Genomic DNA, 25,407 nt, shown 5'->3' on the forward strand with positions numbered 1-25,407 from the left:
GCCCAGTGGGTGCACGAAAGCAGGACTGTTTATTTACCAAGTCAGGGCGACCTCTCTATGGCGGTGTATTTGATAGCAGCAGTGTAATGCACTTGAACCTGTATGGGGTTGCCTATGATAGGATGGCTTGAAGACACTGCACGCTCTGCCAGGATGCGTGAAATCTTGGAAGGAGAAGCGCTGACGCACAAGACAAAGTAGGTAAAGGAAGGCTATTGCCGTCATTTCTCTAACAGAAGCTGAGGGTGTTTTGTTATCACTACAGAGAAGAAAACAGTACTTTATATATGAGGTTATATCATGGGGGTCAAATACAAGGTCGGTGGGTCATTAATGCGGGGTCGGTCCGGATAGGCCAAACATGTAAATACGTGCAGGTGTCGGTCATCGCTTGTACAGACAATATTGGCGTGCCTGCAAAGAGAGGCAGTAATCCACACAGCAGCTGCACTTCATTCATGTTCGCCCCTGAGGCACTTTGAGGCCATCCCGTTGATGAGGGATCAGAGAGCGAGAGAGACAGACAGACAGAAAGAGAGAGAGAGAGGGGGGGGGTGACCTCTATTCAGTAAACAGTTGGTTAATGATTCTAATCCCATTAAGGGGGAGGAGCTTGGCCCCTTCACATAACATGCCCTAATATGTATGTTACCTTGTTTTTTTTTGTTTTTTCAAGCAAATAAGCAAGACATAAAAGATTTGCCCTCTCACACAGAAAAATACCAGTTAAGAGTCCTCAAATAGAGCAAGAACAAAAAAACAATACATACAGGAAAACAAATGGCATGCAAATGAAATGAACGTGGTACGTTTGCGGGCACAATTTGTTAACAATTATTGTTTTGACCCGTCTCCTCGGCGGACAAAAGCAAGGCGAGCCTTCCGAGGAGGCAGGAAATCAGCTTCTCAAGAGCTCTTGTACTTGAAGAGCGAAAGGGCAAGGTGAGGCGGCGTGATTGCTCGGTGATTAGGCCCTGGAGGAAGGGAAGACTCACCATGGCGTGTTCCTCACACACACGCACTCACAGGCAAACTGGATGATAAACAAAGAAGCCCCACTTGACTCTCTGTTGAGCCACTCGATTGTTTTAGAGAAACATCATTAAGAAAATTGATCTGGCAGCCATTTTGCAGCCTGCTTCTGCACACGGCGGTTCATTATAGCAAAGCAACGCAATGAGTAGAGCAGATTGGTTACCGCTACAACAGTGTAATTATTTTGAAATTCTTGTGTTATGATTTGTGAAATCAATGTCTGGCACATTTGTGACTTGCTGGAAGATTTACGCTATATAATATATAGTGAACCGCCGTTTTCTATTATTGATGCTCGCTCTACTTAGTGTTGCAAACAAGACACAAAGGCGCCAACAGGAAGATCCGCTCCGATGATGGCCGTATACTCTGATGTCAGTCAACGATCTGAGCATCACATAAGTGAAGGTTTATGACCGCGATGGGGAGCATAACTGTATTGCTGGAGCGGACCATTATTTTATGTGCGCTTGTTATCTGTCAGTCATCTCGCTCACGCAGAGAGATCCACTTATACCTTCCTTCCCGGTCGACCGAGAATAGCTCCAAAGGCTTTAGATGAGGGATCTCACTTATCTTCTAAGTATTACAGGCTGACTGAAATAGAAAATGGAATATACTGTCATCTAAATAATGCAACAGCAGGAAACATTTACACATGTGCATTTAGGGAAACACGATTTAGCTATACACAGGCACTGCCCACGACAGTAGGTACACCTGCGCAATGAGGTCCAATAAAAGGAGCTTATTATTCCCAACAATTATATGAGGACCTTACATTGAGGGTGCCTCCCTGCCTGTCTATCTGTATACACACAAATATACAGGTATACTGCATATACAAATAAACAATATTGCTTGATTCTGTTTGATTCCTGCTGTATATCCTATTTGCTGTCAAAAAATAAATATTGCGCTCCTGTATTTTGCCTATTGGCCGATTAGACTGTGTCCTATAGCTATATTGAAACACTGTGGGTCCATAGTGTAAAAAGTGCTATATAAACGACTTACCACTTAAAATTATAATATATCTTTTTAAACCGTTTTTTTATCTGATCTACAGTAGTTTGTGTACGTGTACCTAATGAATTGGACAGCCGGCCGAACACGCCAGCTGTGGAGTGTTTGTTTACAGTATCTACGTCAGACGACCAATGAGCGACATCTCAACCGGCCAATCAGAACGCGAGCTCAAATCAGTGCTTGTGCAATCAGAGACACAGCCCAAGCAGCTGGCAACGCCTCCCCTCTGGACGTTGAAAAAGAACGTCATCTGCTTCATACATTTAACTTAGCTTTAGCCAACATTAGCTTACAGTTTACGTCGCGTCCAAATAATTATGTTTCCCGTCAACCGATAGTTCGTCTGCATTCACCTGACATTCCTTTCAAACATGACTTTGAAAGCCCTACGCCGACGCGGAGACGGGTGGAGAGGGAAACTGAGAGGATAGCTTTCAATACGTGCTAGGTGGCTAGCGGCCGATGGACGACAGAGGCTAATGTTTCAAGAGCGCTAAGCCTATCACAACAAGCCCGGCTCCTTAAACACAACCTGTCGCCGAAGTCACACGAACAAGGACTCGAAGACACCCCACATCTTTATCAGTAAGTACACGGACGGGGAAAACTCCCCGACATTACTGTAGGCAACATTCGTTAATATTTTTGTGTACAATTTGACAACTGTCAAGTTAGCTACGTCTTAATTGGTGTCAGTTTCAGCCAGGGCTTAATTAGCCTGACATCATAACAGCTTTGCCCACAGCCATTGCTACGCCTATTATAACGCTCCCTTGACAGAATTGTCCAAAAATTGGGTGGTTAAAGTAATTATGGCAGTCTCTTTCATACATGTTAGTGTTGGCACGTTGAAGTGAAATTCATGCAACCGTAGTAAAAGTCTGTGGCCATGTCTTAAAAGGCCTTTTATGTATTTGCATTTGGTTTCGTCTGTGGTCCCTATAAACTCACGTCATTAGTGGCAAAGGCAAGAGTAGGAAAGGGGGCTTGTTGATAGCTACCAACAAGACAATTCAGCAAAACTGGCTAACCTCTAATACTGCTCCCACTGGAAATGGTGGCCATTGAAATCATCTATCAAAGCCCTTGTAGAGTGAAAAGAAATGACTTTGAAACACCACAAATAAGTGGTTTTAACAAAGTCCTGCCAAATGCGAATGATTTAAAAAAGAAAAGAAAAAGGCACGTAAGTTTAGGGAAAGTAAATCACAGATATAAAAAAAGAATCTGCTAATATTGGACATCACACCTGTGATGTTAAACTGCCAAATACTACTTTACTTTTTTGACTTAGTGATCGATTCCCATTTTTTTAAAATACATATATTGAGGCAATTTAGTTATTGTGCTTAGTGTTTTCTTGTTGCCGCCAATTTTATTCACGCACGGTAAAGCAATTCTGGGAGAAAAACATGGCTGGTGCACAGGGTATCTAGGCAGGAAGTATCCAGTCGCTAACCACTCACCCCGGTCCAAAAGAGGACAACACATTTGCCGCTCCCTTCCTATGGCCAGCTAGACTCCCGTCTCGCCGCATTTGACGTTTCCGACAGCGCTGAGCTAACGGAAGACTGACAATGTCCGTTCAAAGTGCTGCTCTTTCAGGAAATTGACAACTTCTGATGGAACTTCTGATGAGTCATCAACCAAGAATGGTTTAAGACATCCTTGGCGAGCTCTCCGTGCTTGTAAAAGCATTCAATATATACATTGATTTGATTATTTGTCATGTGCCGAAGCCGAGATGTAAAGCTGGCTCCAGTCCAATTTGCCGGCACTTTAATGTACTGTACTTTTAATGGCGGCAAACATGAGTGAGATCTGAGCTGGTGCAAGTGAACGCCCGTGTGCTTGGCAGGCTGATCCCGGCCGGCGCGCATCCCATCAGCAGCTAACCGCTAAATTGACTTAGCTCGTTAAAAGGACCCCGCTCGTCTGAATCCACCGACCCTTCTCGATCTGGCTCACCCGACTTTCAATCAAAGCTGGGCCTTTCATGACACCTTGCAGCGCTTACAAGGGCACGGTTGTCCGAGATTAGCCGAGAGTCAACTCCGACATGTCGGCATGCTGCGACCACCTGAAACAAATCACGGTAATCCCTCTCAGCTGCCACTCCAACCTGCGTTTCTATGGAGACGTTGGGCTCGGACTGCCGGGACACTTCTTACGTAACTCTTCAGTCGATATTGGAAGTAGAGACTGAGGTGAAAAAGTGACGGCTTTATTTTTGGACAGTTGCTGGTCTCGCAGTTAGAAAGCAAAGCGTCTCCCTCGCTTTGGGCAACCCGATGACGTTCATTCAGCTAATGCAGGTACGCAATGAACGGAGCAACGAGAAATCCAATGCTCGGTACTGAATATTTCTGGCAACCAACGGTGCCAGGGAAGCTCTTAAGCTTGAGCGTAAACCAAAGTGACTCATCTGTTTCTGCTCATGAAGAGTAATTAGCGCCGTGGCTGTGTTCTGTTATTTCTTTGGTGTTGTTAAAATAACTGCTAAAAAAAAAAATAAAAATGTGTCGCTAAAGCAATCTGAATCTGGGAACGGTGCTTTTAAAGCCGTTAGCGCTACTTTGAAATGTCTATCCAAGTTGAGGAAGAACAAAAACCCGCAAGTCGTCAGTACAGTTGAGCTTTTCTAAAAAACGAATGCCGATTTCGTTTAAGTAGCATACGTGGTTAAATTTGAGTTTCACCTTCAGGTTGTTTCACTGTCTTGCGTGTCCTCTCCTGCAGGCAGCCGCGGGTCTCCGCAGAGCAGAGTCATGGGTGCCTTCCTGGACAAGCCCAAAACGGAGAAGCACAATGCTCACGGCGAAGGCAACGGCATCCGCTACGGGCTGAGCTCCATGCAGGGCTGGCGAGTGGAGATGGAAGACTCCCACACTGCCGCGCTGGGACTGGCCGTGCCCGGACTGAGCGACTGGTCCTTTTTTGCCGTCTACGACGGCCACGCGGGCTCCAGGGTGGCCAACTACTGCTCCAAGCACCTCCTGGAACACATCATCAGCGCCAGTTTCGGGGTGGTGGGGCAGCAGAGCTCGACGGACGCCTCGACGGGCACCTCGGAGAGCGCCTCCGACGCCCCTCCGGCTGACTTCCCCCGTTCAGTGGAGGCAGTGAAGGCAGGCATCCGGGCAGGCTTCCTGAGGATCGACGAGCACATGCGCAGCTTCTCGGACCTGCGCAACGGCATGGACCGGAGCGGCTCCACGGCCGTGGGTGTGCTCCTGTCACCCGAGCATTTCTTTTTCATGAACTGCGGCGATTCACGAGCCGTCTTGTACCGCAATTCCCAAGTGTGCTTCTCCACGCACGACCACAAGCCGTGCAACCCGCGCGAGCGGGAGCGTATCCAGAACGCCGGCGGATCTGTCATGATCCAGAGGGTGAATGGGTCGCTGGCCGTCTCCCGGGCCTTGGGGGACTATGACTACAAGTGCGTGGTCGGCCGGGGCCCCACCGAGCAGCTGGTCAGCCCCGAGCCGGATGTTGTCGAGATGCTTCGGACACCCGAGCAGGATCAGTTTGTCATCCTGGCCTGCGACGGAATCTGGGACGTCATGTCCAACGAGGAGCTGTGCGAGTTTGTCAAATCCCGCCTGGAGGTGTCCGACGACCTGGAGAGAGTTTGCAATGAAGTGGTGGACACCTGTCTGCACAAGGTTTGCGTGGAGGCGGGGGCAGATCTTGGCACAAAGGCACCGACTGCGCTCACACCCGTTTACTCTTTCCCGCCGTCTGCCTTAGGGGAGCCGGGATAACATGAGCGTCGTCTTGGTGTGTTTGCCCAACGCTCCCAAAGTGTCACCGGAAGCCGTGAGCAGAGATGCCGAGCTCAACCACTACCTGGAGTCCCGCGTGGAAGGTGAGCTTGACCCAAAGCCCCCCCCCCCCCGTCTTTTTTTTTTTCTTCAGTCTTTGGCCCTCTATTGTCCAACCGAGTTAAACCTCATTCAATCCAGTGACCTCCCTTTCCATTTCAGCAAACATCTTTCTTCCCCCTCGCGACCCTCCGACATGGTTTTCTCGTCTCCCTCGCTCAGACATGCAGCGTCTTCTCTGCTCTCCCCCGTCGGCCTCCTCTGTCTCTCGTCCCTCTCGAGGGCCATAAAGCCTTTTTAATTTGCTCGTTTGCTCTTTTCCGCGGCAACGAGGCCTCTCCAGCTGTTTGACATTATGGTCAAATCATCCATATAGATGTTCGCCGAATGGATTTATCGGTGTCTCGGAGTGGAATGAAGTCTTTTAGCATTGCTTGCTAATGTAAATGTTTTGGCTTATTCGGCAGTTTCCTGCTGGTAGACCCCAAAAGAGAAAAAGGGAGAGGAATGTTTTGGCTGAACATTTGATTGGCAACTTGCCACCACAGTCAACTGACGTGCGTGCGTCTTTTCTCCACGTTATTTTCAGCGATGCTTTCGGGGCCGGCCGACGAGGGCTTTCCCGACCTGGCGACGGTGATGCGGAACCTGGCGGCTGACGGCGGCATGCCGGCTCTGCCGCCAGGGGGAGGCCTTGCCAGCAAGTAAGAGCCCCCCTCGCCGCCACCAGAAGGTGTTTTCTCTTTGGGCTAACCTCAACACGCCAACACTTAAAGGAGACATAGCATGCGAAAAGTGTGACTTTTGAATTGCTTGGTTACAAAGAGTTAAGTCTTCTTTAAACGGACAGTTGAGATTATTCTGTTATTCTTCAGTAGTTAAGGTAGGATTTTTTTATTTTATTTTAGAAATGTTTGGGGGGGGCGTTGTCTTTAAATGATGGCGCAAGTACCGTAATTTTCGGACTGTAAGTCGCGGTTTTTTTCATAGTTTGGGTGGGGGGGCGACTTATACTCAGGAGCGACTTGTATATGGTTTTTATCACAAATTTTTACTTGATCATTAACACATCACTTACTTACAAGTATAGTTGACCACTTCACATGTTATTTTTAGTATAGTTGATCACTTCACATGCTTTGATATCTTTATCTTGAACATATTAAAAACATGAAAAATAGAGAGAAAAAAACAAATAAAGTAATTAACACTTTAAAGCGCCATATCCTCTGGACATGTCCTCAGTCACCAGGATGACATAAAGGACGAGAAATTTGATTGATGGATTTAATGATTTGGAGTGACACAAATGGTTTGATAATATTGTTGTTTATGTGATAGTTATTTAAAATATAGTTTATATATCGTTGTATGGGCCTGTGGAACAATTTGAACTGCGGCGCGGCAAACGGCATTGTTGACAAAGGACGATCGATGGATTTAATGAATTGGAGTGACACAGATGGTTTTATAAACGTGTTATTTATGTAATAGTTTTTTTTAAATAACTGAATGTTACATCAGGCCCATTCTCAGCTCCTCGTTTGTGTTTGTCACGTTAGCATACCGTATCGTTTAGCCTGTTGTTGCTCGTTCATGTCTGTTCTTGGTGTCGGATTTTGTCGAATAAATTGCCCCCCAAAATGCGACTTATACTCCGGAGCGACTTATATATGTTTTTTTTCACATTTTTGGGCATTTTATGGCTGGTGCGACTTATACTCCGGTGCGACTTATAGTCCGAAAATTACGGTAATCTATTATTAACTGACATTCTCCATAACAATGGTTAGACTCTTTGGGACGCCATCTTAGTCAATTAAGTTGTTGGTGCCTTTAACATCTTAATGACGTTGCCAAGCAGCCTGAGAAGAGCCTAACCTAAAAGTTTCTTCCCTTGATGTTTCTATGGAATTGTTAACTATAATACTCAAAATGTGTCTCTTTTGGCTCGTCGTTTGAATTAATTGCACTGTTCTTCTTGCAGACAAAGCGTTATCGAAGCGATCTACAACAGTCTAAATCCGTACAGAGAAGAAGAAGGGGTCAGTATCCGCCGTGCTATCCACGAGTTTGTGTCTTCATCATTTGACAAGTCCAAATGATTGCTGCGGAGGGCGGCGCTGTGTTCCCGAGTGTGTTTTTGCAAGTGTCCTGTTGTCGCTTGAAGCAGTTTGTTTGTTCAGCGCCTCCATGATTGTAATGTCATTGTTTCAGAAGACCTTTTCTTTGATACTCAGGCTTTGAGCACGTTGCCGTATTGGACTAAGTTCCCGGGTGTATACTTGCAGGCAACGTGTCACTCTTTGGACCCCTAACCAGGTCAAAATATTGAATTTGCACCCTTGCCACATTAAACTTAAGGACTTCTAAATGTTATGGTCCACAATTTTGCCCTTCTGACAAGTTTTGTTTGTTTCTGCAGAACCAATATAATACTTTTGTTCATCCATTTCAAATGTGGAAGACATGAAACGAGCCACGTGCGCAGATGCCCGAGTTGGGTTTCCGTAGCTTCACAAATGTCAACAGTGTGCAGTGGCAGCACACGAAACACAATAAATAAATAAATTGATAGAAGTATTTGAAGTTGGTCTAGGCTAACCCATCCCCGGTTGAGTGACGTGTGGATTACCTCCACGGAAAAATAAAATGCAAATTGGCGCTTGAAGTTGCCGTGCACGTGAAGCCATAGCAGGATGGAAAACGCGTGTCTAACTGTCTTCACCCTCTGATTAACGCAGCCCTCCTGTTTCATTTGGTAAGTGATGACCTAAATAATCGCACCGCCTGGCCCTCGACTTCCTCTTTTCCCGCCATTTGCTCTCACCTCTACGCATACGACCTCACGTAGTCTCGCAGGCATGTCGAAGGGCCGGCCCACCTTTTCTGTCCACCTCCCCTCCGCGTCCACTTGACGCTAGCATGCGGAGGCGCGCCTTGTGTGTCGACAATGGACTGACCCCCTTATGTCAAACATGCATGCAACGACCCCCCCCTCCCCCACACCCCGCCCTCATGGCAGGCTCTTCTTCAACCGCACGCAACAGCAGCAGTAGTTGCTGTCCGTCACTTCCTGTCAACAAGAGTCCTTCAAGTTCTTGCGCAGCCCTGAGAGAATAGAAATTGTGTCCCGCTTGCTTTCACTTTTATTTTGTGTTCAGGGTGCTCACTGGAAGCGTCTTTACATTATAACCACTTTCTCTTTTCCTCCCTCTGTCCGTAATGTGACCCTGTCCTCCTCCTCCTCCTCCTCCTCCTTCTCTCTTGGCGGGATGGCTGTCCTCCCTTCAGAGCGGTGCCAACTTGGAGTGTCACTGGTAGAAGTTCCTGATCTGCCTGGAGGACTTAAAACAGACACTCTTACTAAAAAAGATCCAGGATTGAAACTTTCATTTTTTTTTCTCTATCTTCTATTTCTTTACATTTTCCTCCACTGAGAATTCACTCGTGGTTGAAATTGGGAAGATTATGATGGAGGCAAAAAGAAAGCACACTTGTTTTGTGCTGCGTAACTGCCTCGCTCTTCCCTTCCCCCATTTCTCAAGGACCATAAAAGACGAGAGAACCTCACATGTTGCTCAACCATTTCCAAAGCTTCCGAGTTCTCCCGACTCGTCTGATGCTCTCCACTTGCTTGAAACACTCAACGTCGTTTTGCCTCAAAGCCACTTCATCATTTTTTTGTTGTTTTGCCGCGATGTCCAAAGACCGCCACACCTCAAAGCCTCCTCTGCAGTCCCAATTGGGCAGGTGTGTTTGAAATGCTGCCGAATCCTTTTTTTTTTTTTTTTTTTGCACGTGCTTCCTCAACTTGCCACTTGGTTGATCGTCATTGGACCCAACTCGCTTTGTTGCCATATGTAGAAAAACTGTCCAGAATAATTTATATCTGAATAATATGCAGAGATATTTATATTTTCAGTTGCTTCTTCTTCAAACCCAGTCTTGTGGCCGAATCTGACCTGTGCGGGAGTGTGATCTGTCTTTGCGCATACGTCGTGCTGCACTAGTTGGGTGGTAGAACACAAACGCACAAGGCCGTGCTCAGTATTCCAAAACCATAATGTTCCAAAGAGTGTGTCTGTGTGTGTGTGCGTGTGTGTCTGTCTGTCGAAAAGGAAGATCCAGTCTCACCTTTTTGACACACACTGGATCCCACTTGTGCTGCCACTTCCCTTTTGTGATTTGTAAAATCAATAAACAAACAATTAGTTGAACATGAGTTGACTTTCTAAAAGCCTGTTTTAATTGTCCTGCGATGCAGGTCACATGACAGGTTGAAAACGGTTGATGGGAAGCTGTTGATTAGTTGAATGCGAACTTCCAGTTCAAGCCTGGATGCTTTTTTAAACTGAAGAGGTTTTTTTTAATTTTTTTTATTAAAGTTCTGGTGCATATACCTCATGACATTGAGCAGTTTTACTAGGATCCAAGACTGCATTTAGAGAACTTGCTTGTAACGAGTAATACTTTTTACATTTGAGTACTTGACACATTCCCAGAAATGAGCTCAGATGCTGTAATGCCGTCGTCCAAAGAAAAACATGCATTTCAAACTTTTGTGGTCTTTTTCACTTTCACCTTTGTTGAAGACAACTCACAAAATTTGGAGACGCATGCTTTTCAACGGACAGTTACGAAAAACAAAACAAAAAATTCCCACCTAACAATGCACTGGTTTTTGTTTCCTATCTAAGAGTTATTTATGAGCAATGTGAAAATAAATGTTCTCGTCCTTAGAAGAGTTTTTGTTTTAGGCGGCGATGATGCCAATACAAAAGCAAACGAAGCACAATATGTACTGTACAGGTTGCTTTCTTTTCACCGCCAAATTTGTGTTGACGTGAATCTCGGGATATGTTGTTTTCAAAGTCACTCGTCATCCCTTTCAATTATCCTGAGATGACCGGTGGTCAAAAGATGCATGCTTGTTTAAATATTACAAGGTTTTCATCAGCGAGCGATGTGACCACCAACCCCCCCCATATTTGACATTGGACGCTATATGCTAAAAGAAAGGTTTATAAGTAGCAGCGGGTCTGGGTTGCGCAACGCCAATCCAACGCCGGGTCATCCGAGTCCGAGTGTACTATACGTTGTGACCGGATACGTTAATAAAAAGAATTTCAAACCTAGCGGCGCAGCCACCGCTTTGTTTGTTGTAATGTAACAAAATACACTTGCGTTGCCGCCATCTTGGACATGATGGCCCATAGTTACCATTTGTTGTTTAGTCTGAACACAGAAGTCAAGTTTACAAGTTCCAGTGCATCCTCCTGTACTTTTGACCGAAAACATCAATAAAATTTGTTGTTTAAACCCTTTGAAAGAGCCCTTTGCCTTTTGTTTTGGGGGGGGGGGGGGGGGGGGGGTCTGTTCTCCTTTGTCAATGGTCCTGTAAAAACAATTTTGACTGTGAATATATATATAAAAAAAAAAAAAAAAGTAATTTTAAACCCAGTAGGACTTTAGTTTATTGCCAAGAATTGTGTGTGCTGCTTGTTTGCTGTGTTCTCTGTGCACAGATGTCACAGACCATACCACGCAGTTGGCGCCACGGCAAGTAGACAAGCACGAGACAGGTAAATGGAACAACATTGATCTTACACAATTACTCCATTTCTTTTGCTGTTAGAAATTACACACTGGGTAGCACGTCCGCCTCACAGTTAGGAGGGTGCGGGTTCGATTCCACCTCCGGCCCTCCATGTGTGGAGTTTGCATGTTCTCCCCGGGCCCGCGTGGGTTTTCTCCGTCAATTTCTCAATCAATTTGAATAGTTTGGTTTTGTAATCCTACTGAATAAACCAAATTGAACCATTCCACTTGAAAATGTTTGCGTATTGTAACCCATGTATCGAGAGCTCTGTATCAAATAGTCTTATTGACACGTGCTGTAGCGTGAACTTTTATCCCTGTTGTGGCAGCAACAGGCTTCCATAAAATAATTTTATATCAGTGCTCAGTTTGGATTCGTAAAAGCCAAGAACCTCCCATGAGCTTTTTCTGCAGGGATTGACCAAGCTAATCTCTAACTATTGCCCCGACATTCCTCAGGTTGGACTATCTGCGCATGTGTGTGGGAGAGATAAAACCAAAGGAAAGCATGCCGACCTCCACACTGATAAAAGACGGAGCACCTAAACCAAGTTTAGCGACGAGCATGGAGCTGTCGAAGCGCAATCCGGCCTTCCAGGATGTGGAAGGTAGCAAGCCCGTGGAGGACATCAGCGCCGTGGAGCCAGAAGGCAAGTTGGCAGCGGACCCCCCCGATGAGGAGTACACGCAAATCAAGCCGTACGCCGGCATGCCCAAGGAGGTGCTGCTGCTTTACTCGTCGAAGGCCCGCTACCGAGTCCCGCGAGAGGTCCTGTTCTGGCTGATAGTGGCTTGCACGCTGACGCTGGTGGCCCTCACCATCAGCGTGGTGGTGCTGTCGCCCCGCTGCCTCAGCTGGTGGCAGGTCTCCCCCATCTACCAGGTGTACACCCGCTCCTTCAGGGACTCCGACGGGGATGGAGTGGGAGACCTCAAAGGTGAGTCCCCATCAATTTCATTCCGAGATGGACGTGTGGATGTTGATGTCTCGTTGGCACGTTCGTCCTCGACAGGCATTCGGGAGAAGTTGGCCCATTTCGAGTACTTGAACATCAAGTCGGTTTGGGTCAGCACCTTCTACCTCTCTCCCATGAAGGACTCGGGCTACGACGTGGAAGATTTCCGAGCCGTCGACCCGCTTTTCGGGACTATGCAGGACTTTGATGAGCTTTTGGCTGAGATGCACAAATTAGGTGAAGCTATCAAGCAGTTCTTGGCGGTGGACCGCTTGGCGGCATGTGACCGTGTTTGCTCCCCCCAGGTTTGAAGCTCATCGTGGACTTTATTCCCAATCACACCAGTGACAAGCATCGCTGGTTCAACCTGAGTCGTGCCAGAGATCCGCACTACCACGACTACTACGTGTGGGCTGACTGCAATGCGACAGGACCTAAACCCAACAACTGGGTAGGCTGGTCTAGTTGGCCCATTACAAACATCAGTCACCCGTGGTTCGCCAGATTAGCAATGCACATTATCACAAAATGTTTTCTTGTCCCTTTAAATGTTCCTGCTCCACTTTTGGCAGGTGAGCGTCTTTGGGAACTCATCGTGGACGTACGATGCTGTTCGAGGGCAGTGTTACCTGCACCAGTTCCTCAAGGAACAACCTGACCTGAACTTCAGAAACCCTCTTGTCCGACAGGAGATGCTTGTAAGATGGCGTGTGAATCTCTCGTGTATGTGTGTGGGGGTGACCCCCGTTTTGATAATGAGGGACTTTTGAAAATATTGTAAAGACATTTTTTTTTGCCGTGACTTTCAGCAACTTTTGGCATCATGAATTGTCAAAAACCACCAGGTCTCTCCTGGCAAAACCACTTTACGGCCTTTGTCAACTGCTGAGACATCCACTTGATATTACACATTAACTTGAGTTTGTAGGCTTTTAACTGCTTTCATGCAGCTCAAAGTGCAAGTGAAGATTGTCCCTCTGCATTTTTTTTAATTACAGGATATCATCCAATTCTGGCTGGACAAGGGCGTGGACGGCTTCCGGATGGATGCGGTGAAGCACCTGCTTGAGGCCGCGCATTTGAGGGACGAACCCCAGGTGGACCCCGACAAGCCACCTGTGAGTTTGAACACCATCTGCGTGAGAACATTGGCTCTCAGCTAACAAATCAGTTTTTGGGGCATATTGTTATTCTACACTAAAAACTTTATTATTATCTACTGCTGGATTTCACTCACGTCACGAAAATTTGGAGCTGAGCTGCACTTCAGTGGCGTGTAACACAACAGGCAGTATGTGTGTGTCTTCCAGCCAATCAGAGGCGGGCTATTATCTGTTATCATCACACTTTATAGCAGGCTGCTTTATTCTGAGCCAAATTAAGCTACAGCGTTCCAATTGCGGTTTCAGCAGAACCCAAACAAGTTTCCTTAATGATTTATTTTTTTGCAGACACACGCACATGCAACGCGCATTTATTGTGATCCGATACTAGACCTTCATCAAACAAACATAAAACATTACAAATTGTCCCTGCTAAAATCTCAACACAACTTTAAGACCTTTATCTTTATGACTACCTGCTGCCTTTCCCTGAATTTTATTATACGTATTTGTGTAATAACAGAGTAAGTAAAACTAAATATAATAATAAAGTCTATAATATGTAACAGAAATAACTAATTGTTGTGAACCAAAGAGGAAAGAAGGAACATTACCAAGGTTCGATGTGTAGCTCTTTACCTTGTAGGATTTTTAGGTGGGAAAACAAAACAGATTTATTTGTCTGAAAGTATGACATCTTCTCCACATGCTTGCCTGGGCTCTCTGCGTAATTTGTTACCTCATAAAAACTGCATTTTGTAAGTGTGTTCTGGGATTGACTGGTGACCAGCATGCACCTCTCACCGCAAAGTCAATTGTCCTTCCCTCCGCAACACACCACAGTAGCTGACAGTATGCTCCATTTCATTCCAGGAGTCCGTGACTTCCGAGCGGGACCTCCACCACGATTTCACCACCACGCAGCTTGGCCTGCATGATCTGCTGAGGGAGTGGAGGGCTCACATGGAGGTCTTCAGCCGGGAACCGGGCAGATACAGGTACAGTTTCCCCCATATTGCTGTTCAACTGGAAATGCAACTGTTCCATTTTGAGTCGTGTCTGCGCTTTAGGTTAATGGTGAGCGAGTCGTACGATAAGCCAGAGGTGGAAAAGACCATGATGTACTACGGGACATCTCTGGTGAAAGAGAGCGACCTGCCCTTCAACTTGTACTTTCTGGACTTGCCTCTCAATGCTAGTGGCCTGTGGGCCAGATATCTGGTGCATCTCTGGATGGCCAACATGCCCATCGGACGCTGGCCCAACTGGATGGTGAGTCGCATCGCTGCATTACTATTGTTCCACACTCACTGTCCATTGTCCTCGGATCAGGTCGGGAACCACAACACGCCTCGTGTGGCCTCGAGGGCGGGTCGGCACTACACACGGGTCATCAACATGCTCCTGCTGACGCTTCCCGGTACGCCGACCACATATTACGGCGAGGAGATCGGCATGGAGAGCATCAACATGACCGAGAGTGCCATTAATGATCCGGCGAGCGGACGTAGTGCGGTAAAACACATTTCATTGTATTTTTTTTACAGTACATTACCAACACGTTTGAAATGGTGGTGAAGAAAATAAATGCTTTTAAGGTCAAATAAAATAAATGCTTTTACGGTAGTAATACGTTGGACAGTCTCAAATTAAGGTTGCTCCAAATATTCACACTTGATCATTTTTGTATGACCTCCGGAGGTTCTTGTCCCTTCAAGTCTGTTTTGTTTCCTCAGCGTTCTCCGATGCAGTGGAGCGGTGCCGCCAACGCGGGCTTCAGCGACAAGAGTAATGTGACGTGGTTGCCCGTGCACCCCAATTACAGCGACGTCAACGTGGAGGTACGCAGCGCCCCTCCAATATCACTTTTTTTATATCAACCGCACATTGATTCGACCATGCCGCACGTCGCCGTCCAGGTCCAGCGGCGAGACGAAGACTCGGTGCTGTTTCAGTACCACCGTCTGAGCGAGCTTCGTCAGTCGGAGCTGCCCCTCCAACGGGGCTGGTTCTGCCACGTCCACGCTGACCGCAATGTCTTGGCCTACCTGCGAGAGCTGGACGGGATGGAGCGCGCCTTCCTCTTGGTGCTCAACGTGGGCCGCAGCTCGGCCGTCACTGACCTGTCGGCGGTGGCGGAGCTGCCCGAGCAGATGCGAATTCTGATGAGCACCGACCGGGCCAATGACGGAAAGGCGGTCAGCAAGACGGCGATCGCTACGGAGGCGGGAGAGGGTTTGACCATTGAGTTTTCGGCGCACGCTCGCTTTAATGCCAACCACCCGAGCCAGTGTTACATCTCGGAGAAGGCCTGTTATTTAAGCGCCTTGGACATTCTCTACACATGCTAACGTGCATATTGTTTCTCATCACATGCGCATGACGCAAAAAGAAATCAACCCTGCAGTCACATGGCCTCTTGTCTTGTCTTCTGCTGTCATCCACACAAGTTTGTTCTCTTCCTCCTGCGTGGAGGATGAGGAGGTTCCATGCCCAACTCCTTGTAGAGAAACGCAATCTGGAAGGCTTCCTGGGTCAGGTAGGAAAGACAGTTTGTCACATTTAGTCCTTTTTGGAGATCAGTGAAAACCTAAGCAGATATGAAAGTCTAAGTGGTGGGGACAGTCACAAATAAAAACCAGAAGGAAAATAAAATGAAGTGAGTCCAAGTGGGCAGGAAGGTTGTTGGTTTGACTGCTCTAGGTGGCAAGACAGCTAAAATGTTTTGGGTACGTTTTGTAAAGTGCTTACATTGTGGATGGATGTGTCATTTAACACAAGGATAAACAAAAGCCAAGTCGCAGATGATGATTTTGCCAATGTGTCAAACCTCTACAGTATTATATAGTATATATATATCTAGATATGTATGCATGCCTTCAGTGTTGTTGGCTGGTATCAGCAGCCTCCACAAGTACCCGCACCTTAGAATACGGCTGGTGTTAGACGCCCATCCCTCTATTGTCCCACTCAATTTGGTTTTTACCTCCTCCAGCATGGAGTCCCAGTCAACTGGTCCCACGTGATTGGCTCCAGGTTGAATATTCACAACTAGATTTGGTTCAGGGTCTGGAAGAAAGTAAAGGGGAAGGAAGCAAAAGCCAATGTTAACAAGTTTCTCCTCCCTGGTTGTCCATCTCAGCTTCTATCCAGCTCTCACTCTCTGCTGTGCTCGTCCATCCGCTTTGAATTCAGATGATCTTTCCCCCCGGTGCCCTGACCCCCACCTCGCCATCTCGGCGGTTGCGCCTGTTTCACAAGCGCGGTCTTGACCTTGACAGCTCCCAGTCTGTGGCGTCTAATCTCCCACTCTGATACACTATCTCTTTACCATGCTAATGGGCCTCCGCCGCCCGCCCTCCGCGCCATCAGCACTTTATCAAATAGACTCCGGAGAGCTGAGATTATGCGCGCGTACACAGACAACCCAACCCCCACCCACCCTGCCTTGCGCCGCTGTGGGCGTATGAACAAGTGAAGCTGGGCGATGCGATGAGGTCCGATTAGAAGCGAGAGGGGGAAAGAGCCTGTCTGCGGGGAGATGAGCTCAATTAGCGAGCACACGCACGCAAACCGGACTGCAAGGTGACCCTGACTGTACGACGCTGGTGAACTTCAATTTCTCACGTGACGGACGGCTGACAGGCGCCGAACGGAACCGTTTCTGACAGGAGCACAACTCCCTATTCAAAGTACACAACGGCTCAATAACCACGTTAGCGTCGCATCTCTGTGTGTGAATGTACCCAATATGGCTGCCACGCTCAAGTGACTTTGCACCGCTTCCTTGAGCTTTTCGGTGTACTTGAGGACACCGGCCAAAGGCGCCCTGTTGTCGTCGGCTTGAGCCGTCAGCAGCATGGACGGGTAGCACTATAAGAGAGTTGGGAAAGGAGGACCTGCTTTAAAACACAAACTGCATCATAAAGCGGGTCTGTTAACACAGTCAACTCTCTCTGGTCCCATTTTGTAGTTCCAATCTTGATTTTTTTTGCCTGAAAAATAACCAATTAGAGGCAGGAGACGGGAACGCTAATCAAGTGCCACGGACTTTGTGGAAACTCGTTGACGCAGGATTAGCAACTCTACTCGACAAGTAAGTTCATCACCTCTCTTTTGCTCCTTATCAAGAGATTGTACAGTCCAAGAAAAAATAAAAAAATAAATCAAACCCATCAGCGCTTCTCCACCTGAGGAGTGATGTTGTGAACTGGGCAATAGGAGGCGATGGCGAGCCTATGTTGGGGATTTCCCAGGGGGTCTCCCCACTCCTCCCTGTCCTCCATCGTGAGAGGCATTTTGGGGTCCTCCATTGTTCCCAGCACATCCAGGAAAGGACTCTGTCAAATGGTGGGGAAATACCAGATGGAAGAGTCATTCAAGATTGCTGTGACGTGTGGAGTCCACTACCCCCGTACAGCGCGACTATCTCAAGTTTGCGTACCTGCAGCACGACCGCCCGCATCATGTTTGGCCGTGTGTTGCACAGCGCCCCCACTGGCACGGCCCCGGCGCTGCGCGCGGTGAGTGCGCTCATTGGAGGGCTTGAGACCCCCGAGGAGAAGAGGTGATGGAGGCAGGCCTGAAGGTCCTCCACTCCTCTGTGCTTTCCCTGGACGCGAGCTTGCCTCTGCCACGCCAGCCCGCGCTCTCCTCCGCCTCTGCGCCACACGTCTGTCCTTATGAACGTTTCTACTACTGGTGACGCCGGTGGATGTTACCTTATATGGCAGTAGGCCAGAGCCCAGCCCTGCTCCAGCAGAAACCTTTTCTCCAGGCAGAATTGCATGTCGACGTCCCGGCCGTAAGCCCCGTAGACGTGCGCCAGCAGAGGCATGTCTTTTGTACATGCCCCGGCGTGAAAAAGTGTAACAGGCACCAAGGTGCCATCCTACCGTGGAGGCAATTTTAAAAACTATAATACAAAAAATACCAAGTACAGTCAAACCTCGGTTTTCGAACGTCCCGGTTATCGAACAAATCGGAATTTGAACGAAAAATTCGAGATTTATTTGCTTCGGTTGTCGAACAAAAATTTGGAGGTCGAACTTCGCGAGATGAGCCGAGAGGACCCGAGAAAACCTGACCACGCGACCCGGATGCCGACTGACTCCGTTCATTGTTATTGTATTTTCGTCACTTTGAGGATTTTATTAACCCCTAATCATGCCTCCAAAGAAAGCAAGTGGGAGCAGTAAAGCCATCCGAAAACACAAAAACGCTCTTAAAGCAATGCGACAGTGAGCGCCCGGCGCGCTGCAGTTGCGCAATCGGACCAAATTAAGCTCCCTGCACACTGAGGTCCACAAAAATGTTGGAAAGTACATCAGGACTTTAGAATATTTTCTAAATTTCAGCGACGGCTCTGTCACAATAATGCGACCAGCGCGGTGCAGTTGCACGATCGGACAAAAATGCGCAAATGAAAAAATGAAAAGCCGTTTTTTTCCGTCTTGGAACGGATTACATTTTTTTCCATTATTTGTAATGGGAAAAATAGATTCGGAATTCGAACGATTCATTTCTCGAACTGCCTTCTGGAACGGCTTGTGGTCGAAAACTGAGGTTTGACTGTAATATACAATAGAATTCAAATAAAAGTGCTACTACAAAAAAAACAATTATTTAATACGTCATACTGAAATGTTGATGTAATCAAAATATTAGAAACAACTCAAAGTGTACTTAATGCGTTTGTAACTGAACCTTTATAGAATTTTTCCAGTAGAGCATTAAAACGTAACTTTATTTTTAACTGTGAGCTTTTGGCTTCAATTATCCGTACCTGGCTGCGGGCCTTCAATCGCGCAGTGATAAAATTTTCCCGAGAGGGCCCGTCTCCCGTGTTGGATGAAAGGAAACCTCCCTCGGGGTGAAGACGGTAGGACACTGGGGGGCTGACCGGAGAGGAGATCAGGAGCTGCAGTGTGCTGCGTTGCTCTGCAAGGCCCGGACGCTCGGTGTCGACGGCGCACGCCCAGGACGGCAGCTTCACGTGTAAGTCATCATATGGATCATGGTCACCAATATTCGCCACTTTTTTTTTTTTTTTTACCTGCAGGGTGTAAGCTTCCCTCGGTCGGGAAAGCGGCACGACGATCAGCTCAAGCTCATTGCTCGTCGTCAAGGCAACCAGTATGCAGTGGTCCCCGACCACGTCCATGTCTTTGAGCACAGTGCCGGGACACGGGGTGAATATGGCGTCCCATGACATCATGGAGGGCTCAGAGAGGGAGGCCTTCACCACCTTTTTTTATGAATAAAAACTATCATGAGAAATTGCAAACTTTTATCGCGCATCAGAGGCACAAGCTTCAAATCATCCACATTTTCATCGATTGGGTACCTGATATTCCTGTCCAGGCCCCGTGTTGGCGAGTATGATCAAGTTGCGCCTCCAGTGTTCCACGTGGTACAGCAGCTCCGGCTGGCGCGCCTGAACCAAGACGGGCTCCAGATGGGGGTCGGAGACATCCACGAGCGACACCTCAGAGCTGCTCCTGCTGCTGCAGGTGATGTTCAGCATGTGGCCGTCTCTCGAGAGGGACACCTCTACAAAAACACTGAGGTGTGAAAAAAAATGTATATTAATTTACCTCAAGAGAACCAAAAGCCTTAATGTCAAAATTGCTGGAGTCTTTATACTCACTCCGGCTGCGATTCCTCGTACACAGAGCGTATTTTGCTGGAATTTGGTGTCAGGTCCATGCGATATACACTTTGGCACTTCAGACCTTCCTGGATGGTGTAAAACAGCACCTCATCTGTGGCCCATTCTTACAAGACACAAACATCACATTATACTTGTGTTGCCATCGTTATCAAAACGGTTCGAATTGGTTACCAAAGCTGAAGACGTCGTCCAGTGTGAGTATGTTTCTTTGGTCAAGGTTCACGACCACGCACCTGGATTAGATGTCACGTGACCTCATGGATTCGTTCGAACAACAAACAAATGTGTCAGTATTCTCCTTTCCGCTAATGACCTTGTTATTTCTGTATTGTGCTTCTTCACAGTGGCGGCAAGATGCTTCTCGTGAGGGGAAAGTCGTATTCTCTGCACAGTCCACTCTTGTGCCTCCTCACCCGCACAGATGCATCCCAGGTCGAGAACTCGCTCTGGTTCCGACTCGCCTGAGAAAATGCTGATTTTATTAGCAATAGAGATGAATTGAATTTCACATCAGTGAGTGAAATAGTCACAGTTAACAGCGTTGTCATGATATCGCTTCAGGAATCATGTCGGGGATTTACTAATTGGAGCCTCAAAAGTCAAAACACGCCTTGCGTCATCTGACAGTAATGCTAAAACATAAGCACAGGTATAGAAAAAATACACAACGATTAACGAAAATACAAACTTGAGTCTTTCTAAATCATGACAAAAGATTATAATACATAAAATACAGACAAAAGTAGATACTTTTGATCCCCCGAAAATGCTGTGCATAAATTGGCTGCAATTGTCAATATTATACCTTTTTTCTTTTCCGTTCTGTAGATGGCGTTTCCTTCCATAAAATAAACATGGTGACGACCGTACACCTGTGTCAAGACAGATCACATGCCATTGGAGATACGTTGAACTTTCTTGGAAGACATTCAGGTGAGGTACAATGATTACCGCTGAGTGGTCCGGTATGTTTGAGAACTTTCTGTAAGTTGCCTTCAGGTGTCTCTTGAAACACGCTTTCAAGTCCCTGTAGCGCTCGAGATCACGACAGTGATGGTCCAGTGATCTTTCCTGAAAACAGAAAACAACTTCAAAATAGAACAAAGCTGGTCTTGTTCCAGCTTCCAAGTGGTCCTTAAACGCAGCATCACTTTTGCGCCACACTTACTTTTGTATAGTAACGACAACGGGCACGCCTCGTGACACAAACATTCAGAAAATGTGAGCGCAATGTCCCAAAACGTGCAGCTAAACGTTGTGCAGCAGGAAGAGCCATTGCACTATTTTGCAATTTATCCGCCGTTCTGTCCTGCAGGAAACTCATCGACGGACATGCTTCCTGAAACAAAGCCGGTTGGAGATGACGTAGTAGGGAAACTTCCAGACAATACTAATCGAAACCAGAATTGATGGGTAGCTTGTTTCTTTATTGAAATCGAGGTCGACTGCTCCGAAAGCTACTAATATGTCTCAAATGTGCAAAGTGTACGGAAGTGGTGTGGATTCTGAATCTTTACCAGGTGACCCCCCAATGCAGCTTAGTATATTCGCGTCGGTGTATTTTTTATAAACAAGTCCTATTTTTTATATGACTGCGCCGCTGCCTTTATCTGACAATCGTACATCTTAATTTAGAAACGTTCCAACGCCGCTTTGAGAGGAGAACTATGAACGAGGACGAGTCTTGTGCTGCTAATTCCCAAACGTCTCACGACGGTGTTAATACAGATGTCGCCCGAGCCAGGTGGACCCTCCTCAGACAGGTAATGGCGACCTTTCAAACACTGCCATATTCCCTCTCAACGAGGACATTTTATTATTATAGTCGACATCTTAATTGAAAACAATTCCCTGCCTTGTGCATCAATTGTGACCATTTGCACCTGGGCTCACTATTTTATGTGTGTATGCGTGTGATTTAAACTCAGTGTACAAACAATAAAAAGTGCATTTGTTATAAAATGTTCAATTTCTGATATTACAGCTTATATACCTATAGCAACTTACCGTGCATTTTTGAATTTTTTTTGGAATAGTTTTATTCTTTGTAATTGTGCTTCTCAGCTAAGCTAAAAATGCTCATTTTGAAGAAGGCGTTCACTTTTTCTTCCGCCTCAGGTTTTGCGTCAGAAGCAGGTGGACAACCCAGAGGTCAAACAGGTGTCAGTCCGTAGGTTTGCCACGTTTGACCTTTTTGACCGGACGAGGCCCGCGCCTGGTGACCCCGCAGAGGAGCAGTGGGTGGAGTACAGGAGTGTGTTTTTTCCAGAGTACAGTGCTTTTCTCAGGTACACATGTCAACGTACATCTCAATTGAACCGTGAGCGCACTGACATTCTTTTCGGTTTTGTTTATTAGGGACAACATGGGTCCTCTCCGAGTTAACGAAGTGCTGAACAGTTTCGACAACACCGGCAATGTCTGTGAGTACCCTTTGACTTGCTTACTTGACAATGTGTGTTGCGCTCTCACATGCTATTATCCATCCTGACACACACTGTCCAAAGCCCAACGCTAAGTGAGCCTCATGCTGAGTTCAGCTAAGCAAATGATTGACGCTTTGATGTTGTTTGGAATATCATGTGCTCGCCTTCAAATGCCCTTCACATGGAAGTGGACAGGAGTTGCTTCTTATTGCTTGAGTGCACTGTTAGGATGAATGATTTGGATGCAAACAAAGAAGCACTGCAAAGAGTGAGAGCGCCGTTTATAGACCTGGGTCCTTTTTGGCATTTCTGAAAAAAATCACTTTGATTTTCATACTTACAATTTAGTTTACTGTTATCGTCTAAGTGTGTCGCGACTTGCGATTAATACTGCACTTATGTCGTGAGGCATTCTTTAGTTCAGGCGTGTCAGACGTACGAGCTGCGGAACAGAATTGGCCAGTCAGTGGATCTAATTGGACTTGTGGAGACAGAGCACATGAACTGGAATGAGGTATGAATTGCATCTGACAAAAATCCAGACTAGTTTGAAGGTTAATTCTGGTACTTTAAGGTGCACCCTTGGTGAACTTCCATTGACGTCCAAGGGCAAGTTCACTTGACAGACTCCCTCCCCGTCCGTCCTCGCGATCCATTCATCAAGAGCCTCCATGTGTGCCCAGCCACGCTTGAAAGCCATGCCCTGTCAAAGATTATAGGTTAGCGTTCACCAGACAGATGGCACGGCAGGAGTCTGGGTCAAGGGTGAAGGTCGTGGCCAAAGGCGACTTCACCCATGCGGACGACACCAACAGTTCGCTCTTGTATGCCTAAACTTCGCTAAGGAGACGCTAGCATCGGATAAAAAGACAAGAGTTGCCTTGCCTCATAGCGGTTGTTGGGACTTCTTAGAGTATCGTCTCGCTTGGAGTCTTCCCCCGTGTTTGTACTTTCCTCTCAGCTGGAGTCATGCTTGGCCAGATGGGTAAGTGAGTTCCTGACTCGACTGGTGGATTAGCACAGCCGGAGATGAGAGCATCTATTGAGCAGGGGGGAGGAAGTCCTGGGGCGTGGCGGGTGGGGGGTGTCATGGCAGAGGTGATTTGCCTGTCTTTCTTTACCTCTGCATGGACGCGTCGTTATAGTCAAGTCATTTACAGATCAGCTTAAAAAGTGATTTGCTTGAGAGCACCCCTATTGCGCAAAACACTTGAAATTGAAGTCCGTGTATGCATAGTAGCAGATTGGCGAGATGTTCTCTCCATGGCAACAATCTTTGAGGATTCGCTGTGAAAAAGGAGGTTGCCTCTGCGGCATCATACCACGAGAGAAAGCAGAGTGGGCCATTTTTACGGGGCCATGTTGAAGCCACTCCCCCTTAGATTGCGCTGAAGGTAATGCACCATGCTAAGGACGCTCCTCACACCTAACTGCCCATGTGTGCATTTGCGTGGAGATCTTGTTCCTCAGACAATGAGCCGCCCCCTCCTCCGCCGCTGCTCTCCATCCCATGTTTGGGACTAGCAATGCGTGAGATCAATTAGGACTGGTTGAGAGGAGCCTCTGAAAGGACCAGAGGTGACCCTGTCACAGCCCTGGGGTCTGCTTGTGTTTCTGCTGCAAATGGGAGAGGATCCCTTCTAAGTACACACATACCAACTGATGCGCTACCCTCCCAATGACATGCTACCTCCCCCACTCGACCCCCGTAAAAGTGTTACACATCCGCCAGTGCATCTGGTGTACCTTGGCCACCTTTCCCTCGCTATCTCGCTAATCCCTCACCCCTGAGGTGTGGACAAGCCCGCATCCTTAGGGGTCCCTTGTCCTGTTCAATGGCTGACTAAAAAGCCCGGCCGGATTAGCCCGCTAGCCCTAAAACGCCGACTCAGCTTTAAATTGCTACCCCCTGTCGACATGACCCGGTCTCTCTCTTTCTCTCCCCTCTGCGCTTTTGTGTTTGCGCTGCCGCCAAGCGTGTATGCGAACAATATGTGACGTCTTAGGCGACAATAGGCGAGGGGACGAAGAGTCGCATTCAAAGGCGACGGCGAGTGGGACGGCTCAATTCCACTTTAGTTGCCATATCCGATGCTTTGACTGTTTACACGACCGACTTGTCTCGGCTACCGCGTGTTAAATGTAGTGATTCATTTCGATCCATGTGGGTTTTTTTTTCTTGACACTTGAACTGCACTGGATCACTGGATGGCACGAGAACTACTCAGAACTGTTGGTCGGGTCCGTAAGATGCGTCACTTGTTCTCGAATTCTTGGTGACTTCTCTGCCGTATGTGCAATTACATTTGGAGCTCATTACGTGTGAGCAGCTGGAGTTTTTTTTTTTCTCCACTGCATTTATCACATTGAACTTTTTGAACTCTGACCTCTCGGTCTCCCCTTGGCTTCTCCACCCCCCGTCGGAGAGAGCTTGTTGTTGTGATGAGTGGTGGGGATTTGTCCTGGGTGTTTTTTGAGAGCTTATTTCCTGCGAGCGATCGGGGTTTTTGCTAAACAGTTGTCTGGACCCGAGGTTTCGGCACACTAAGAATACACCTGAGGTGTGTTTTTGCAGGGTGTTAGCTTTGTTGACACTGCGAGGCTTTTGGAGGAGAGGACCTCAGCGGGGCTTTGGGGTGACTTCAGTCAAAGATCACACGCATGAATGTTGCCATGTTGAAATCGCTCACAGTAATCCATTGATGCCTTTATGCTCATTTAGTTTTGTCTTTCCGTCTGAAAGCATTCTAATAGACC

At 47.2% G+C, this 25,407-nt stretch overlaps 4 protein-coding genes across 8 annotated transcripts in view; 3 read left to right on the forward strand and 1 right to left on the reverse strand.

Moving 5' to 3' along the window:
* Nucleotides 1-2,269: 2,269 nt before the first annotated feature.
* On the forward strand, nt 2,270-11,218 carry ppm1ba (protein phosphatase, Mg2+/Mn2+ dependent, 1Ba). 5 transcript variants are annotated; one of them, XM_037272756.1, is made up of 7 exons: nt 2,270-2,649; nt 4,804-5,732; nt 5,818-5,935; nt 6,481-6,595; nt 7,879-7,936; nt 8,636-8,652; nt 9,186-11,218. In XM_037272756.1, coding segments are annotated over exons 2-7 (1,209 nt in total). In that variant the 5' UTR covers nt 2,270-2,649; nt 4,804-4,832; the 3' UTR covers nt 9,187-11,218. The 5 variants fall into 5 exon arrangements, 4 of the variants coding, with proteins under 4 accessions (XP_037128651.1, XP_037128650.1, XP_037128649.1 ...); XR_005100520.1 differs by having other exon boundaries at nt 7,879-8,652; XM_037272755.1 differs by having other exon boundaries at nt 8,636-11,218.
* Nucleotides 11,219-11,955: 737 nt separating this feature from the next.
* slc3a1 (solute carrier family 3 member 1) lies at nt 11,956-15,965 on the forward strand. Its single transcript, XM_037272740.1, has 10 exons — nt 11,956-12,430; nt 12,506-12,685; nt 12,754-12,899; nt 13,021-13,146; nt 13,447-13,566; nt 14,425-14,549; nt 14,622-14,823; nt 14,884-15,066; nt 15,288-15,392; nt 15,471-15,965. Exons 1-10 carry the CDS (start codon nt 11,968-11,970, stop codon nt 15,900-15,902), a joined length of 2,082 nt encoding a protein of 693 aa, XP_037128635.1. The 5' UTR covers nt 11,956-11,967; the 3' UTR covers nt 15,903-15,965.
* prepl (prolyl endopeptidase like) lies at nt 15,425-21,589 on the reverse strand. The gene is made up of 15 exons (XM_037272739.1): nt 21,393-21,589; nt 21,176-21,295; nt 21,030-21,096; nt 20,538-20,685; nt 20,396-20,457; nt 20,201-20,327; nt 19,898-20,114; nt 19,607-19,798; nt 19,337-19,540; nt 18,273-18,442; nt 17,996-18,212; nt 17,742-17,891; nt 17,298-17,424; nt 16,538-16,620; nt 15,425-16,081 (listed from the first exon to the last, which is right to left on the reverse strand). Exons 1-15 carry the CDS (start codon nt 21,546-21,548, stop codon nt 15,989-15,991), a joined length of 2,133 nt encoding a protein of 710 aa, XP_037128634.1. The 5' UTR covers nt 21,549-21,589; the 3' UTR covers nt 15,425-15,988.
* Nucleotides 21,590-21,697: 108 nt separating this feature from the next.
* camkmt (calmodulin-lysine N-methyltransferase) overlaps nt 21,698-25,407 on the forward strand; it is a 48,756-nt gene continuing 45,046 nt past the window's right edge. Inside the window, exons 1-3 of the mRNA XM_037272768.1 lie at nt 21,698-21,987; nt 22,343-22,512; nt 22,583-22,647. Coding sequence (XP_037128663.1) covers nt 21,892-21,987; nt 22,343-22,512; nt 22,583-22,647 — 331 coding nt within the window. The 5' untranslated portion in view covers nt 21,698-21,891. The remainder of the gene's footprint in view (nt 21,988-22,342; nt 22,513-22,582; nt 22,648-25,407) is intronic.

This window comes from Syngnathus acus, chromosome 15, assembly GCF_901709675.1.
Source record: "Syngnathus acus chromosome 15, fSynAcu1.2, whole genome shotgun sequence".
Classification (NCBI taxonomy): domain Eukaryota; kingdom Metazoa; phylum Chordata; class Actinopteri; order Syngnathiformes; family Syngnathidae; genus Syngnathus; species Syngnathus acus.

Bases quoted from the DNA above. Each gene is read 5' to 3' on its own strand.
- ppm1ba (XM_037272753.1), top strand. From the start codon at position 4,833: ATGGGTGCCTTCCTGGACAAGCCCAAAACGGAGAAGCACAATGCTCAC. The intron at 5,733-5,817 runs GTTTGCGTGGAG...CGTCTGCCTTAG, and splicing joins TGGACACCTGTCTGCACAAG to GGGAGCCGGGATAACATGAG. The intron at 5,936-6,480 runs GTGAGCTTGACC...CGTTATTTTCAG, and splicing joins CCTGGAGTCCCGCGTGGAAG to CGATGCTTTCGGGGCCGGCC.
- slc3a1 (XM_037272740.1), top strand. From the start codon at position 11,968: ATGTGTGTGGGAGAGATAAAACCAAAGGAAAGCATGCCGACCTCCACA. The intron at 12,686-12,753 runs GTGAAGCTATCA...TGCTCCCCCCAG, and splicing joins GGCTGAGATGCACAAATTAG to GTTTGAAGCTCATCGTGGAC. The intron at 13,567-14,424 runs GTGAGTTTGAAC...ATTTCATTCCAG, and splicing joins TGGACCCCGACAAGCCACCT to GAGTCCGTGACTTCCGAGCG.
- prepl (XM_037272739.1), bottom strand. From the start codon at position 21,548: ATGAGTTTCCTGCAGGACAGAACGGCGGATAAATTGCAAAATAGTGCA. The intron at 21,296-21,392 runs GTAAGTGTGGCG...TTCTGTTTTCAG, and splicing joins GTTGTCGTTACTATACAAAA to GAAAGATCACTGGACCATCA. The intron at 16,082-16,537 runs GTAAAAACCAAA...TACCTGACCCAG, and splicing joins GGGACTCCATGCTGGAGGAG to GAAGCCTTCCAGATTGCGTT.